The sequence below is a fragment of the Heloderma suspectum genome, chromosome 4 (genome assembly GCF_057233095.1).
Source record: "Heloderma suspectum isolate Gila_16-S chromosome 4, 16-S_ref, whole genome shotgun sequence".
Lineage (NCBI taxonomy): Eukaryota > Metazoa > Chordata > Lepidosauria > Squamata > Helodermatidae > Heloderma > Heloderma suspectum.
The window spans coordinates 106,467,533-106,486,144 of NC_139461.1; the positions used below are offsets into that span (position 1 = coordinate 106,467,533).

General features: G+C 41.4%; 1 protein-coding gene across 7 annotated transcripts in view; it reads left to right on the forward strand.

Annotated features, from left to right (window-relative positions):
• Window positions 1-18,612, forward strand: part of JARID2 (jumonji and AT-rich interaction domain containing 2) — a 252,410-nt gene that overhangs the window by 128,097 nt on the left and 105,701 nt on the right. For all 7 annotated transcript variants that reach the window (XM_084850264.1, XM_084850269.1, XM_084850266.1 and 4 more), the window contains one exon: window positions 12,587-12,722. In XM_084850264.1, coding sequence (XP_084706390.1) covers window positions 12,587-12,722 — 136 coding nt within the window. The remainder of the gene's footprint in view (window positions 1-12,586; window positions 12,723-18,612) is intronic.

An 18,612-nucleotide genomic window follows, 5' to 3' on the forward strand; every position in this document is an offset into this window, starting at 1 on the left:
CTGCCTCAGAGGCAGCGCAGAGAAGCCCCATCCTCCGCGCTTGGAAGAGGAGTGCGGAGTGACTGAAAAGGGGCATTCTGGGGAGGCGTTCCAGGGCGGGCAGAGTGGAGCTGTGCGTACAACACATCCAATGGCAGCTTCCTCTCCCAGTCAGCCCCTCTGCCGCTAGACAGCTGAAAACGGCTGTCTAGTGAAAAATAGCAAGGCAGGAGAAGTGTGGAGGGAACGATCCAAAGGTCGCCTCCAAGGTATATGATTTTTATATAATGCATTATTGCCATAATTTATGTGTAAACACTAAAAAGAGGCAAGGGTATAACTTCCCAAGTAGCTTTTAGATTAAACTTTTCCCCACAGAAATGATTATCAGAATTGTAGGTCATTCATGTGTTCCTAGTAGCTGGGATGAACTGATCAAAGCCATTTCCAGATTGAATGCTTGTCAGAATTGGAATAAGAGAGAAGTTCTGTTGCTTCTCCTGAACACTGAAAATAAGTACATGTTTACCCTAATTTTAGACCAATTTCTAATTTGTCTAACTTTGTGGTGAAGTTAAAATGTTTGTCAATAAGTGAGAAAGCTTATACACCATCTTACCACAATATCACATTGCCATTCAAAACACCACCACCACAGCCCTGCTGCAAATATGAGGTTCAGTGAATTCCCATGCATCAGCTTACATTTGCTCTCTCCTCACGTAGGGAACAGACAATTGATGGCATGCTTCCAGATGGCAGGCCTCTTGAAAGGTAGCATACACCTTCAGCTCTATTCTTTTCATTTCAAACATGATTGTGCAAGTCTAACTAAATTCAATGGAGAGTAAATACTCTTTCACTATACAGAATGGAGATCAACCTGGCAAGAGGAATTATTTGAATAATGTGTATTATTCTGCAGTGTCTTTTTTTACATAATTAGTTGCTGAGATCTCGGAAGTCAAAGCTCTTCAAAGCTAAAATGATCAGCTGCTAGGTAGTAGCAGTTGGTTATCTGGGAGTTCTCTTTTTTTAAATATATATTCTGCTTTATGCCCCAACAAATTACCCTTGAATCCTTTGACAGCTAAACAGAATGCTTCCCACACTATTTCCCCTAACTCCCGTCCTTATTATCTGTTTTCTGGCTACAGTGTAGGACTGTACCTTGTGACTTGACACAAGGAAAGGGATTCACAAATTTTGGTTTACCTTGGTAGCCAGCCAGCCATTATTTGTGGTCACCATTGTTCCAGCATAGAGGACCTGGAGGAGGGACACAGTCTTGTCGCTAACATCACTGAGCTTTGGAGTCATTCTGAGTGCCACTGAAGTGCAGCAGAAAATGAGATTGCCAGAGTACTGGGTAGGCAACCTCAATGCCCACGTTTTTGGACCCTTGCTTAACATACATGTTTCTAGTTAATTCCCAGGTACTCATTCAGCAGTGTACAAAGGGATGATTCAGCAGTTACTTTTTTAGGTGTGAGGAACCCTTGTGCTTCTTCAGCGCACTTGTGTAATGGTGTTCGATGCATCCATGTGACCTGTAGTCAGATCCACCTGCTTAGCACATGAATTTGACCCTGACTGAGATCTGGATATCAGAGATTCATACATTAAGTTCCTAGCAGCAGATGCAGAGGCAGAAGGGTTCTTGCATCTGTTAAAATGTAATGTTAGTGGAATCAGGCCACTTCTGCAGACAGTCAGATGTGAGTCTAGGTGCAATGTAAACAGCAGCTGACAATCCCTGGTTGTACTCTGCTTATATCCTCCCTAATGATTCAAGAACATGTATTTGGAAAACTGGTGTGCGATGTGGCCCTCTGTTCCTTTTTGTATATTTGAAGCTGAGGTAAAGAACCATAGTCCAGACCTTATACCATCTTTCCCCGACCTGGTACCCTCCCGATGTTTTGAACTCCCAACTCCCATCAGCTTCAACCAGCATGGCCAATGGCCCAGGAATGCTTTAATTTGTAGTCCAAAACATCTGGCAGGCACCCAGTTTGGAAAGGCTGGCATATACAAAGGCCTGGCCCTTTCATGCTTTGGTTCAATGAATTCTGGAATAACTGTGACCCCTCAATACTATTTGCACAATCTCAGTGTGGCTCAGGATTGTCATTCCACAAATATAATTCCACTAAAAATGAATAAGACAACATCCATTATCTTACCACCTGATTTTGTGTGCACACAAGACTGTTTAAAGTATGTTAATGGTTGCCTCTTCCATTTTAAGTGCTCTTGTTTGCATTGCTGTCACACAGTAACAGTTTTATGATTTGGTGAGAGAAAGACTTTTGAGAGTCTTAATTTATCCACTGTTCTTGAGTTTAATTTTAAATAACTCATAAGATTAGTACTGATTCTAATGTGCATACAAGGTTTTGTTTTTGGATAAGAAATGTACCATATTACAATATGTACCGTTAAACCAGTCAGCGCTTATGCACATCTTACCCAACTACTGGTTGAATACCTGGAAATGTGTGGTGCGAATACTTTCTTGAAGTGTTTAATGTACAGTCAACTCATCCATAATTTAAAAATAAATGCTTTTTGCCTTTCTCTGGTCAACCCCCTTTCCCCAAATCATCTCCCTTGCCCAACTGCATGCTGTGATACTGTGCTGAATTGGGACTCAGAAAACCCCATGTTGTTGCATGCCTACATTCTGGAAAATTAAGGATAGGGCAAAGACAGTAGGAACCCTCATTGGACTCCGTGATGTTATGATTGCTCGCTATTAAATGCCTGCTTTCCTTCCAGCACCAGCCTTTCCTTCTCCTCAGGTTATTAGCAGCTCACTGTACTTTGGCATCTTGATAAAATATTGCTGTGTTCAAACTCAACTTGTGAGTACCTCAGAGCAGTGTTGACATAATGGTGTTCTGCTCTCTTCATCTTTTAATATTGCAGCCATCTTGCAAGTTTTGTTTTTAGAAGTGCAGACAAATCCTATTGGAACAGTTAGCGCCCCTGCAAAACTGAAGACAGGCTGGCATTTGCATTTGGTTCTGAGACAGTAGATCATGGGCTGTTGTTCGGTTATTTGAGGGTTGTTTCCCCCTCCCAACAAGCCATGCTGCCCATGTTCAGAGACATGACAAGTTGTGTCTGGGCGAATGATTAGGCAAATGGCATGTGCTGTGGCTTAAACAAGTCACCATGGCTTGTTTAACCCATGGTGATGGTGCAAACCAGCCCATTAAATAAAATGGCTAATGTTATGCCCTCACTTGGGGGTGGTGACGGCCAACAGGAAGCTCTGGTGTGGGCTGGTCCATGGAGTCACGAAGAGTCAGAAGCGACTGAACGAATAAACAAACAAACAAACAAACAAAAATGCCCTCACTGATATTTTTGCAGTCCATAGTGGCTTGGAAAACTCAGGTTTGAACTAACTGTGGTCACCAAAAACATCACTGCAGAGCTAACACTAAGCAAGCGCCCGTATCAGAGGCAGTATGCCTATGTACACTGGCTGCTAGGGAACATGGGTGGTAGGCTGCCATTGTGCTCCTGCCCTGCTTGTGGGTTCCTGGTTGACAGCTGGTTGGCCACTGTGTGAACAGAATGCTGGACTAGATGGACCCTTCTTCTGTTCTTAAGATCATGCTTAGAGCGCATGCTTTGCATGTAGAAGGGGACCAGATCTAGACTGAGACCTTGATGGGGTAGTAGAAGGGCTGTAAACCTTTGCCCCTATTGGTCTCAATCTGGATTGGGGGCCCTGTGCATTGAAAGAAAAGCTCCTGATTCCTCCAATGGAAGCTTTTCTTTCAATGCAAATGGCAGGTGCATACACACACAGATCCCGGATGTGGATCAAGATGGCAGCAAGGGGGCAAAGGGTTAAAGTCTTCCACACCCGGGTCCCAAATCCAGGTCAGGTCCCCTGGATCTGTTAATTGTGTGAATTGTATCTTGTCTAGTTTGGCCTCCACCTGACATGATTTCCAAGTTAACATATTAAAGGTGGTACAGCGTTTCTGCATTTGTGTTTACTAACTTGAGAACAAAAATAGTGGAATAACTGCAGTTGTACCTTGGGGTCCTCCATGGTTATGAAAATGATACACACGTTATATATGCTAGTTATATGTAAATGAAATAAGCTGTGATCCTTTGGCTCATCATATTTTCAGTGTAGCCGTCAGTGCTGGCCAAAGTGATCAGTGCCACTGAGAGATCCGCAGATTAACTTAAATAAAATTAGAATGAATTTTGTTGTTTTTTATATGTGAAATTTCCCAAGTCCATGCTGAAGTTCGGGGAACCACTGAAGGGATAGGTTGGGCTATAGAAGCAGAATTTTAAAGCAGAATTCAACGTTTGAATTCACTCCAGATGCATAACAAAGAAATAGTATAGAGGATCTTGGCCTTTCTCAGTGAAATGAAAATCCTTGAATCGGCAGCCGAGTGAGGCTTTGCCTCTTACATTTAAGTGGTCTGATAGCACTTCATTTAAGCATAACATGGATGTCACACAGCACATGCCCCACACTCAAAGAGCTGACTTGGCAGCTGTTCAATAAAGAGCTGACTTGGCAGCTGTTCAGTAGATTTCGTAAAGCCTCAGTTGGTGTTGAGATACCCAGACTGTCAGAACTGTGCTATGCAGTAACAGCAAAAGTCTGCAGTCCAATTTCATTTCATTTATTTATTACATTTCTATACCGCCCCATAGCCGAAGCTCTCTGGGCGGTTCACAAAAATTAAAACCATTAAAATACGTCGTATAAAGTATAAAAAAACCATTTATATAAGGACATAAAACAGATAGCGCACACAATGACATATATCTCAAACAATTTAAAACAATTTCAGCTGTAGTTTAAAATAAACAAAGTATGTTATTCAGAGGTGAGTAAATCCTGCGATATAGAAATAAACTTCACTCATACAGTCGGGCCTATTTGATTACTCTTAGAGTGGATCAGTTGGCAGACATAAACCTAGGTTTAAATCTTGGTTCAGTTCAGTCACAATACTCCCTGCCTTCTCTACACTTCCTGTTCAGTTCTGCTACAGTTGAGAAAACAGTTGTCTGGAAGTGCCCTTGCAATGGATTGGATCCAGGCTAAATCATACTTCGAGTAGACCCATTGAAATCAGTGGGACTTAAGTTAGTCATGTCTGATTTAAGTCCCGTCTATTTCAATGAGTATGCTCTAAGTCCCATTCATTTTAGTGGGTCTGCTCTAAGTAGGACTAACATTGGATACAACCCGATGTGTAGAACATGGATGGGGAATGTGTGGCCCTCTAGATATTGTTGGACTGCAGTTTCCATCAGCCTTTGAGGTTTGCTGTGCTGGCTAAGGCTGATGGGAGTTGCAGTCTACCAACATCTGGAAGGCCACACCGTTCCACAATGCAGAAAGTAGAACGTTTGAGATGCAATGCATGTATTTTTGTAGAGAAAGTGGACGTGATGTAAATCTTTATATACACAGGAGCTTCCTTTTTATCTTGTGTAAAGTGAAATGCACCCTGCATGTGTGAGGTTTCCTGTTATGGGGGTGGAGTGTTCCCCTTGCTCACAGAAAGGAATGGGATAGTCCCTGCAGGCATGGGATTTTGAATCTTTCTGAATCTCATTCCCTGTGTTTGTATATGTACATATATAAACAGAAATGGAGTGACTTGCTTTCTGGATGACGATTCATTCAGTAATTTGAAAAAGAACAATTGAATTAGAAGGTGCATTAGGGAAGTTCCTAAACTCAAGCCATGGTCTGCAGAGGAGAAACCTTTCAATTTTAATCCTAGCTTTTCCCTTGATGAATGGGGAAACCTCAACGCTAACCGTAGTCAAAAATTTACTGCTTTCTTTGCAAATTTGACTAGAGTGGAATGCAATATCAAAGAGCAATACAATTAATATATTAAAACTATAAAGAATTAGTCTAGAAACTCAACAATAAAAATAAACAAGCAGCAGCAAATAAAAACAGCATTAAAAGAGGACTTTCTCTGTGATGCCACCCCAACTTTGCTCCTGGTGGTTCCACATAGACCTATGGCCTGATTGGAGTCCATCAGGAGAAGAGCCTTCAGCATGGAAGACCCCTTTCTTTGGAATTCCCTGCCCCTGGAGGTCAGGCAGGCACCAACACTGCATTGTTTCCGGCACCTCCTGAAAACAGCACTGTTCCAGGAGGCATTCCTTAATTGACCAGTTACAGTTTTTATTGGCATTGTGTGTTTTAAACAAGCATAATTTTAATGTGGTATTTTAATCTTTTTATTCATCTACTGTTTTATCTTTTGTGTTCACCGCTTTGAAATCTGTTCTAGATATGCAGTGGTATATAAATATTGTAAACAAACAAACAAACTTTGGAGCGCTCTTTTGAGGGAGATATGATTGGTGCTGTCCTTGCTTTCTTGGCGCCAAATCAAAACGTTCCTTTTTGCCCAGGTGTTTTAATTACTATATTTGTAAAATTAAGGGTGCAATCCTATGGATGTTTAGACAGAAAAAAGGCCTACAACTAGGGATGGGGGAGAATTTCTCCCCGAAATCGGCGGTGAAATTCTCCTCCACCCCCCCGCCACCCCCCCGGGATGGGACTTACCTTTCACGAATGTCCCTCCCGGCGGCAGGTCCCAGAGGCGGTTCGTCGGGTCTTCGTCAGGGGCAGGGGCGGCAGCCGGTCTTTCGACCGGCTGCTGCCACCACCATTACAAGGAAAGTTAAAAAAAAAAAAAACCACCCCCGCGATAGGCTACATAACGATTAACGTGGCCTATCACGGCTAGATTTGCAAAGTCAGCCGTGATAGGCTACGTTAATCGTCACGTAGCCTATCATGGCTGACTTTGCAAATCTAGCCGTGATAGGCTACGTTAATCGTTACGTAGCCTATCACGGGGGTGGTTTTTTGTTTTGTTTTTTTCGCGGCCGGGTAGACGGGGCACTTCTACCCGGCCTGACTTTCGCCGGCGAGGGATGGGGCGCCTCCCACCTGGCCTGAATTTCGGCCGGGCGAGGCGGGAAGCCTCCCCCCCCTCGCATGAACTTCGGGGGGAGAAGCGAAGCGCCTCCCCTGCACCACGAAAAAAGCTGCGGGACAAGGTAAGTCCCTTTCATACATCCCTACCTACAACTGCTGTGCTGGCTGAGGCATGCTGGAACATGAAGGCCTTTTTTTCTGTCTAAACATCCGTAGGATTGCACCCTTAATTATGTTTGTTTGCTAGTTGAATAGTTTTTTATGTCTCTTAATTTGTAATATTTCTGTTATTATATTTGTAGTTTATCATGTTATGTACACTGCCCTCAGATTCCTTGTGGATGAGGGCTGGTTTATAAAGTTTAAAAATAAATGCAAATGCAAATAAATGAAATAATTTAAAGCAGCAGGAAATGTCCAAATGCTAAATGCTTGTCAACATTAAAACAGTACTGAATGTGTGCTAATGTGGCTAAGAGGGTGTACTATGAACAAGGAAATCCTGGGTTGAAATCTTGCCTCATCCAAAAGCTGTCTGGGATGTAGTTTTATACAAGCCATGATATCTTAACCTCAGCCATTCTCCCCATCAGCAATATTTTATTACTTAATTATACTTTTAACCTGCCCAATAACCCAAGTTGTCTGGGTTGTGTACAATACATTAGAAACATAAAATACAAATAATAATCAAGATAAAATCAACAGCAAAGAGTAAAAACACTACATAAAACCAAAGCCCCCAGCAATAAAGAAGTGTAGTGATCTAAAAGCACTAAAATAGTACAGGGAAGTTGATACCCATCTTGCAGGATTGTTGTTAACATTACCGAGATAATGTTTAACGTACTCTGAATACTGTAAAATAATAATAAATAATACTTACTAAATTCTAAGTATTATTTTTAGTAGCAATAGTAAGAACCAGTAGGCGTGTATAAGTCTTTAGGCATGCCTAAAACAGCACTGCAGATCCCAGCCATAAAACTTCCAGTCATCTAATGAAAGTTTATACCCAAACATTTGGGCTGTACCTTCTGAAGGAAGGTAGACCCGTTTATTCCCAATGATGTCTCTATTCTCATAAATAACAAAGACTCCAGATATATTTAATGCTGCCTTTGGAGGTGAGATGGGAGAAGCCCTGCCTGTATAAGCCCAACCTGTTCTTCTGCCTTAAATCCCAAGAAAAGGGACCTTGCACATATTTAGCACGTAACTTGCTTTCCCTGTGTGCTTAATTCAGGATTTATACCAGCCTTCCCCAACCTGGTTTCTTCCAGATGTTTTGGACTTCAACTCCCATCAGCCCCATGCTGGCATGGCCAATGGCTGGGAGTTGTCGTCCAAAACCTCTGGAGGGCACCAGGTTGCGGAAGGCTGGTTTATACCATGGCAAGCTGGAAGCATTGTTTTCCTCTCGTGCTCCCAGTTTGATATATGGGAAGACCTTTTGGAGGTTGCACTACTGTAAAAGCCCATTTATTCAGTACGTGCCATGTCTGACCTTTTCTGAGAGGTGATACAAAAGCTTGGGGGGGGGTAATTTTGAGGGGGTGGCTGTGCTATCTTAAGGACCTGGCACGAGAAATGGGGTCAGGAGGTGTTTGCCTGGGAAGTCTCCAGGAATAGAACTGGAACCTTGCCAGACACACACCAAGTCATAATATACATGCTCAAAGCTATCGCCGTACCTTATGAACTCCCTCTTCAAATAAAATAATCACGGCTGTCAAGCTGTATACATACAATAAAACAAATAGCCCAGCTTCTTCTCTAGAGGCTCTTTGCTATATTGGACTCTGGCTCTTGTTTGCTGAAGGCTTGTCTTAAGAACCAGAAATCTGCTGATATGCTAACAGGAGGAAACGAATACAGAAAGCCCTGGTCCTTTAAGAGAAGTTAGTATAATGCAACAGCATGGTGCCACGATTATGCCAGTCTTGTAAGTAAGTAAGTAAGTAAAACTTTATTTATATACTCCTTTTGACCCTAACCGTGCAAATTATGCCGCAGTAGTTGCCTTTACTGGTCCTCCTTGCGAGGATGCTATGTGGAAATATATGAATGAACTCTTCTCAATGTTACATGAGTGCAAAAACATACTATTAGAAATGTGGGTTGAAAATATTTGGTGGGTGAGTAATGGCGGTTATTAACTAAATTTACATATCAACTTTGCATCCCAAAAGTGGTTCAGTGTGGGTTCAGAAAACAAACAAAACACAGAAAACAACAAAAGCAGGAAACTGTTTTGTTTGTTTTAGAGAAATTGGGAGCTAGATTAGATGTATCAGCATGTATTTTGCAATTATGACATTGTATCATTGTATTTTTAATACCCACCAAGAATTGCCTTAGCTTAGCAACTTCATCTTGCAGTGACTACAGAAGGGACACAAGAAAGAAGGCTTTGAATTTCCTTTTATTTCAGTTATTTAACAACAAGTTGTCCACGACCAACGCAACAGTAATGTGTCAGAAATACCTTTCGTTTGAGTCTCCTTTTCAGTGTCCTCTGTGTTAGACTGATAATGGTGATGTCCCAGAAGATGGACTGTACCTTTCGTAGGTCACTAACTCTGCTGATCATTGTGTGCCAAGAATAATTTAAAAAATTAATCCGATCAGCAGATTTCACTTGGCCAGTGAAATAGTACCAGTGGCTGAGTTTTCTCTCTTCACATCCTAATTAATTAGATTTGGGGCTAGTTAATTAGATTGTAGAGTTTTTGTTTTCTAGTAAAATTCTACATACGTCACATCTTGGATAAGCATGTGTTCATTTTTCAGGTATGAAAAAGAAAAAAAAGCAGCTTTCATTGATTTGGAATCATGATTGTAAACTGTTATGAGGACTCGGTCTTCATAACGCTGCCTGTCCTTTTTTCCCTCTTATTCTTCCCCATCTGCCTTGTGTCTTCACTATATTTAGGTTGCAAACCTTTGAGCAGGGGCTTGTCATTTATTTTGATTGCATGTGAAGTGCCTAAGGCATAGTACAGTTTTAATAAGGTCAGAAATTATTTGGTGGTGGGAAAACTCATCACATATAAACTGGGATTCCTGCCTTAGTCTTGATTTACTGTGAATGAGCAGCCTGCTGGTACATGCAGCCTATTCTTTCCTGCTTCGCTCCTCCCTTTGTGGGAGCGGAGAAAACAAATCAGAGATTGATAGGTTACTGTGAAGTCCAAACCCAGCATCATGGCTTGTTGCTCGCAAATAAGCCAGGATTTATAAACGAGCATAAACTCTGGCTGTTGCTGGTTGATGATCCTGTCTTGTTCAGAAGAAACAAACCAGGATCCTGTGTTTGGACAGCACAATAGCCTATCTATTTCTGACGAGTTTTACCCACTCACACAAAGGCAGCAGTGAAGTGGGAGAAAACAGGGTGTGCATGCCAGCACATTCATCGTTTGTAGTAAACCAGGACAACCCAGGAATCCTGGTTTATCATTATGGGTGAATGTGTATTTCACGTAGTAAGTAGTGCTGTGATCTGTTCTTTCAGCAGCATAGCAGAATTAATAGAATCTGTAGCTTACATTTTGATTTATTTTCATAGATTTATTTTTGCATGTGGCATATATAAAAATAAGGTGGAGGGAACACACAATCCTGTGGTCACCTCATTATCCCTTAGTCATAGTAGCAGACCAGGAACACTACTTGTGAGCCAGACCTTAATTTAACCCTGAATATTTAAATATTATTATTAGCTATTATAACATTATAGTTGGACTGTATTGAGCATTTCATATACAAGGAAAGGCAATTTATGCCATTCCATTTGGTGAATAGTTTATTTGTGAAACAAACTGTCTCTATATAATGTTTTCATAAGTCTCCTAATGGAATATAGGGTATTCTGTACAATTATCTTCTTGTGTTTCATGTGACATACCCCACTATCATTTTCATATGGATGTGACCAACTTGTGATGTGATTGCCATTAGATTCTGAAAATCTTAGGCTTGGTACTCATAATATTTTAGCAACATGGGAGCCATAGCAACACCATCCCTTTCCCATGCTGTGGCTGCTCTCCTGGCCAGCTTGAACCTAGTTTCCCAAGGACAGGTGGGAAAACTACTTTTGTGTGACCTGGGGTTCCTCTGTGTCACCGGAGTAAGAGGTTACCGGACATTTAGTGATTTAATTATTTAGCTCCTTTTGTATAACTTGTGAGTAGTCAGGGTTATTTGTTGTTGGCAGTTGCAGGGAGTGTCTTTTAGCTAACACGTTTTTCATAATTATGTTCCCCATCCCTCTTTTCATGTTGGATCTACTGGTTGGGGGCAGCCCTCAGTAGCAAAATAGGAAACATGAAGTTTGGGTAGATTTTGCTTGCTTTGAAAAGTCTTCCACCAATGGTATCATTTTGCCTCAAATGTGCATATGCTTCATGTTCAAAGCAACCGAGGCATAATTTTCTGCTGTTGCAGTGGAGTACTGTTTCCCCAGTGTGTAATGATCATCTTCTGCCAAATTGCTAACTTGCTTTGCTATCACTACTATTTTGCTCCGTGCTTTCCTTTCCCCCAGTCAACTAATCTGTCATAGAATTGAAAGCAAACATTTATGTTTAATGTTCAGTGGCATACTTTCAGCTTCAAGTACCAAAGAAGGCTTGCCCAAAATAGTTTTTATTTTTAAAAGATGTTATAATCTTATTGACCATGCTTGTCATGCAGTGTGTAAACGTTCTTGCCCTCTGGAATGGATCACTGATACTGGTGTTTTGATTTCTTACTGAACTGTGGCAGTGAGTTGGGTTATGTTTTCCAAAATGAAGGTCATCCAAAAGACTCTAATCTTCTTACTTGGCAGTGGTGCAGCCCTTGAGAAACTCTAGGGCCAGGAACTGTTTTCCAAAAAAGTCAGCAAAACAGGGAAATTAGAACATAAGAAACAAGATAGCCAAACATCAGTATTTTGTAACTAAACACAGTTTTTCTTTGGTTGAGAGCCAAAATACCATCACACATGGTATTTTGTTTACAGAGGTGGAGTGTATATACTCCTGTGCACACTATCATGTGCACATGGCTATTTTGTCATGGGTGTACACACTGGGAAGCAGCTGCCAATCATGTTTGGGAGGATGGCAGACAGTATCAAATAATTATGTCTAGGATTGTCCAGGGAAAACTTGCAGAAGAAGTGGGTTTCAAGAGGAGAAGTAGATAGACAGATTGAAAGCGGAAGGCTGGTTCAGGTATAAGGAGAGGCATGGAAGAAGTTGAGAGTGGGCAGAAAAATATAAAAAGAGAGCTTGAAGTAACACAGAATCTGAAACCTAAGGAACAGCTGCTTGAGGTCAGTGCAGAAAGTAACAGACCTATGGGTGACTTCATGTTTCCCTCAAAAATTAGATTCAACAAAAAGTATAATCTTGGTGTGTTTCATTGTATTCGTTTATTTCTTCATTCTAATGTTTTTATCCACCTTTCCTCTTCGAAGCTTCACAGTGGTGTTTTAGCCTCCCCAAAACCTTGAGAGTTCTCTCTCTCTCTTTTAAAAAATTGAAATCTCCTTTTGGCAGGCGATAAGGAGCTGTGTGTGTGTTTCAATATTTAAATACTTAAAGTATATTTTTCCTCTCCTTTCTCTTGTCCTAATAGGATGATAGCGATGGGATTCCGTGGTCGGAGGAGAGGGTGGTACGAAAAGTCCTTTACTTATCCCTAAAGGAATTCAAGAATGCGCAGAAAAGGCAACATGGTGATGGCATTAATGGGAGTCTCAAAAGTGTGAATGGTAAGTCTCTACTTGACAGATGGGCTTGGTTTCAAGTCAGAGTGCTATATCTGGGAGTCACAGTGGAAGTTTCTTGATGCTTGCTTTTTTCTTCTTTTTCCCTTTTGTGAATAGAATAGCACAATTGCTTGAGCAATTTGTATGTTGAGGGAGGTGCGGGGGGAATGCTTTCTATGTGTCTGGCAGGTTTTTTGCTCCCCCCTTTAATACATAGAAATTGTTTCTTCTTGAGCCAGATAAGTCTATTTAGTCTAGTACTGACTCTCATCACAATCAAAAGCTCAATGGAGAATCAGTGTGTCAGTTTCAGGGAACACATGGTGAGGGAAATTTTTACCACACATATGCGCCCAGTTGGAAATCCAGGGAAGCAGTGAAGTGATAAAATTCTTTTCATTGCATGGGGGAGTGATACAGATGACTGGCTTCTCATGCGGCTGCGTGACTACCACAGTGATTTACCACTTCTTAAATGGCTGTCTGTATTTGCTCTCATTGTACATTGTATATGCAACTGGAACAGTTTTGTCCTTCTCAAATTATGTGAGCCTCATGCAGAATATTCTGCATTGTTCTTTTTCTCAAAAGTAGTTTTGCTTTTGTATAACAGAAAATGGAAAATCTCACTTTTATATTAGTCCTGATTCTGGACCATCTTCTTTTAAGCTTTCATTTGACAACCACAGCAGTTATGTCGGACATGTCTAGAGCATTTTCCTAATGTCTGCTTAAATGCACATTTACCAACACATTAAAATAGCAGCTGGCTGTTTGTACAGATTCCTTCTACCTGTATTGCATAATTTTCAATGTGTCATAATTTCACCACTACTCACTGATACGTTCAGTGCTTATTAATAAAATTACAAACATGTGGTATATGTAGCTACAGATTCTCTACAGCACTGCACTCCATGGTCAATTTACAGCATCTTGCATCTGATAAAGAAAGTCACTCTGATTTCTCCGCGCAGTAATAACATGAAATATCAAATATCAGTAGTCATGTTTTAGCAGCAAACCACTCTAGTCTACCTGGAGAAGTTCATAAAATAACTTTAGCTTTCTGTTTTCTGTAATGTCTCTGCTCAGTTGATCTTCTATCAGACAGTTCCTTTAGGAGACTTTCTTATCCCATTGTGGCTTTTTTCGCCATAGTATAGAGGGAGGAGAAAATGCCTTGAAGGCCTGATGCAAAGCACCTGTGTGTTGGAAAGCTTTGAGAGAGTGCCAGGTTACAGAATATGACTGCGATTTTATAGTGTCTCATTTCTCCCAAAGTAGACTTGATGAAAAGCGGGTTAACCCAGTTTTCACTCTCAGAAAAGTTCACACACAAGGGAGTACATCAAGAGCAGCATTCCAAAAATTCAAGTTCAGTACTGGTGAAACAAAATCTGCCTGGTTTCCAAATTTCACAAATGCACAAAATATATGCAGTTTTTCTTTCTTTCCAGAACTTTGTTAATTTTGCATGATTTAGGCTTCTTTTTCAGCGTATATGTATTCCATTGCACGGTCCATCTGCATCCTTAAGTTTTGGAGGTGGGGGCGTGGGGGGAAAGAGAGATTAAGTGAAGTGCAATATATGTGAGTGTTTGTCCTCACGCAGAAATTGATTAGTGAGGTGCAGTATATGTGTGATTGTATGTCCAGAGGAGTTTGATCAAAGGTCATGATCAACCCCATAACACACACAATACTCTGCCCCTGGCTGAACAATGGAGGCTTTGGCAGACACTGGCTGAAATCCTGTGCACAGTTAGGCTATTTCCGGTTTTCACATGTATCCGTATGCCCATGAAGGCTATAAACTTGCTTTTAAATGTTGGTTGTGTTTCTTAGAATTCTGTGCCAGTTTGCTTTGGGGGCAACTTTGAAAGCATTTTGTAGTTATTTTATAGAGCGGGAAAGCTTCATTTCTTTTGTTAAGGCAGAACGATGCAAGCATAGACTACATGTTTCTATCTTGCTTATGTTTTACTTGTTGCTGGCTTGGTTCACATGAGCAAATCTTATGCTCACACTCTCCTTCCCCCTCCGGAGCGCTCAAATTTAGTTACTTTCCCTTTAGGACAAACCATAGTTTTCCATTACACACAACCCCCTCCCCCTGGCAACTTATGGTTTGCATTTGCCCTCCAAACCAGGATTGTAAACCAGCTTCAAAATGTGGCTTGTAGTCCTGGTTTGGAAGGCAAGCTCAAACCATAGGTTGCCAGTTTGGATATAATAGCAAACTATGTTGTATGTTAAAGAGGAAATAACTCATTGAATTGGAGCATGCAAGGGCAGAAAGGATAGGGAGGAAAGAGCACACAAGCACAAAGTTCCTTCTTTAGTGCCAAACCATGGTTTGACATTATGTCTGAACCAAGCACATGTCATCTCTCCAGCTGTAGTGTGTTAGAAAAGGTTTCTGTAAATGGAGGAGTTCGCTTACCCACATATTTGCCTTACTGGGTATTTGCTTTGTTGCTTCTAGATATTCACAGGATATAGAATGACCACTGTCCTGTTGTTACAGTATGCCATTGTTCATTTTATTTCTCTTCCACCATGTGGGAACATTAAAATCAGAAGGGGAAATTATCACACAGAAATGGTCAGGAAAGCCTTTGTAGCATTCAATGGGAGTCTAAGTCTGGGAAACAGGATAACACATCAGCAAGCCCAAGGGAACCTGTGGTGTAATTTTGAATGTTACTCTCTGCTATTTCAGCTACGATTTTAATAAGCCTAGGGTTTGGGATCGTGATAATCAGTTTTTCAGAGGTCTCTTTGTAAGAGAGAATCTCATTCTCATGGGAAATAGCTTTCTTTCTAATGTTGCTTTAGACATGAAATAGATGGCTGTAAAATTGAAGGATAGCATGTAAGTATCCTTGGCTTTTATTCATGAGGCCGTATTTCGTATCCTCACTCAGCAAAGTAGCTCATAAAACAAGGTACTTTTCTTTTTAAAAAAGCACTGTTCTTAAAAACATATTAACACCACTTTTGATTAAGCCAGACATACCTAGATGTTGAATGTAGATATTATTAAATTACACACACACTAATTCTCTTGTGTTCTTGACTTCCATCTTAGGAAGGACATTGGATCAGTGGAGACATCATGCCAAACCATGGCTAGCCACAGTTTATCACCTAACCCAAAGCAAGACCTTCCAAACTGTTGGGCCAACCATGGTTTAGAGCTGATTGTATTCTAATTTTGTCTGCTCAGCACTCCCTTCTGTTGGTTCAGGGGTATCTGGAGGTGCAGTAATGGCTGTAACTATGGCTTGCTGCTGCAAACATCATGCCAAAATCATAGCATAAACCATGGTTTGTAAATCACTTCAAACTGTAGTTTCTGAGAGTTTCACAAGGTTGATCTGTTCTGGATTCTGCGGGTGCTGTGCTCAGCATCTAAAATTATGGAACAAGAGAACTCTGTCCCAGCCTACCCTATGTAATTTGAGAAAGAACCGTTCTGCCCCTCTCATTAGCCAGAGGACAGAACTGCTGTGTTCTGTCACTCTGTATGCAATTTGGCCTCATAGGTAGACAACACTGTGGTGTAGCATACTATGGGCAATGCTAAAGATGTGCTCTGCAATGCTCTGGTTTCGAGTGAGGGAAAAACGAGCCACTTCAGCATGGAGGGTCGCGATGGTTACATATAAATTTACTTTTGCTGGGAAGTCATTTTGACCTGGACTGTAGTGATGGCTGGCCAAGTGTTCATCCCTTCCCAAGGAGCTGCCCACCCAGTGGAAGATCTGCTGTCCTCATTCCTGACCCAGAAAGAACCTGATACCACAACACTTCTTCTCAGAATGCCAGTAGTAAAAATGCCAAAATATAATGTGAGGTGGGCAACTCGTAATCCCATTGAACACTCCCATTGAACACTCCCAGAAAATTAAGCAGCAGGTAGAGTTGGATCAAGTATTCTGTCTGGGTGGGCACCACACTAGTGATTAAAAGACTTCAGGGTATGCATGCTGGGCTCTTCAAGTCAGTTGGTTATATGTAAACATTCCATGGTACAGGGCTGAAAACCAAAGAACCATCTGTGCTGCTTTAAAGAGTTCCAGTTAAACATTATCCGTATTTTTACTCCCAACTTTAATTCAGGGATACTTTGTTCCTAAAAGGATATTAAAATACAATTATTTGTAGAGCGTTTCAATTATTTTTAAGATGATATAAATATACCGTAAAATATTTTTAAGTGGGATATAAAAATACCTGAAGGCTTAGGCCAGCCTTCCCAATCTTGGTGTCCTTCTTATGTGTTGGACTACAACCCCCATCACCCCCACCCAACACAGACATTGAGTATGCTGGCTGGGAATGATGGGAGTTGTAGTTCAACACATCTGGAGGTCACCAGGGAGGGGAAAGCTGGTTTAAGCAATAAGACAACCGTATTTTTAAACTCTTTCAAGTCTCTTCTATAATCTAAAGCCAGAGATAAAAGGGTTAGTATAAGTGCTCACTTCTTATTAAACAAGTCCAAGCAACTTTGAAAGAAAATAATTTCACTGAAGTACAAGAGGCTAAGAAAAGCTTATAAATACCTAGAATTGTAAAAGAATTTAGGAGACTAAGGGAGCAATCCGAGGTCGTTTCCCAGAAAACTGACTTCCCCCCTTGAGAAGCCCCACCCTCCGCACTTGGAAGAGGAGTGCGGAGTGACTGAAAAGGGGCATTCTGGGGCGGGGAGAGCAGAGGTGCATGTAAGATGCATCCAGTGTGTCGTACGGCAGCTTCCTCTCCTGGTCGCTCCCCCCCCCCCCCGCTGCTAGACAGCCAAAAACAGCTGTCTAGTGAAAAATAGCAAGGCAGGAGAGGCGCGGAGCAAACGATTCCCCCACCCCGTGCCTCTCCTGCTTTGCTTAGCATAGGTGGTCGCGTCCGAGGTCGGAGGCGGCCGCCTATCTAGTTAGGATTGCGCTCTTATTTAAGCTTCTGAGTGCCTCCTCCAAGGGAAGCTCGAAAGGCGACAACGAGGGAGAGGACCTTCTCAGTGGTGGCCCCCCCATCTGTGGAAGAAGCTCCCTGATGAGGTCTGCCTGGCACCAACATTGTTATCTTTTCAGCACCCAGTTAAGACCTATCTCTTTTCTCAGGCATTTGGCAGCACATGAGTTTTAATCTGTCCTGGATGTGTCTTTAGTTATGACTGACTGTTCAAAGTTGTTTTTAGTTATATGTCATTCGTATATATTGTCTGTGTGCTTTTATGTAAATGGCTTTTAAACTTTTTATATTGTATTTAATGTTTTAACTTCTGTAAACCGCCCAGAGAGCTTTGGCTATGGGGCGGTATAGAAATTTAATAAATAATAATAACAATTTGCCTTAGTTTTTAATTACTATATCTGGTTAATTCAGGAATAATAAACTGCCATTTAGAAATGTGGGTTTTAGCAAGCTCCCAAGAGATGCTATCATACTTTTTCTGTTTCTGGATTAATTTTGTTTTAGAATTTTTGAACATTATTTTTAGGACTGAGGTGGGCAATATGTGGGCTGGATGCACACTGCAGAGCCCACATTCTGAGGGCTGCTGCACTAGTCTGTATGTCACTTCGTGGTGTATATCCCATGCAGCCCACAATTGTGAACGTTCTGACTTCTGTCCAGACTAAGGAAGGTTTGTGTCTCTTTAATGAGGGACAAACTGTGTGTTTTTTTCTCCACCTCTTTAGGAGCTGGTCAGAGGTAAGCAACTCAGTGCCTTTCAGGTGTTTCGAACTATAAATCCCATAATCACTGACCATTGACCATGCTGGCTTGGGCTGATGGGAGTTGTACTCCAAAGCATCTGGGAGGAATCAGGTTGTCTACCCCTGCCTTTGGCTAATGCTCAGTGATAATTAAATGAAAATGAGTA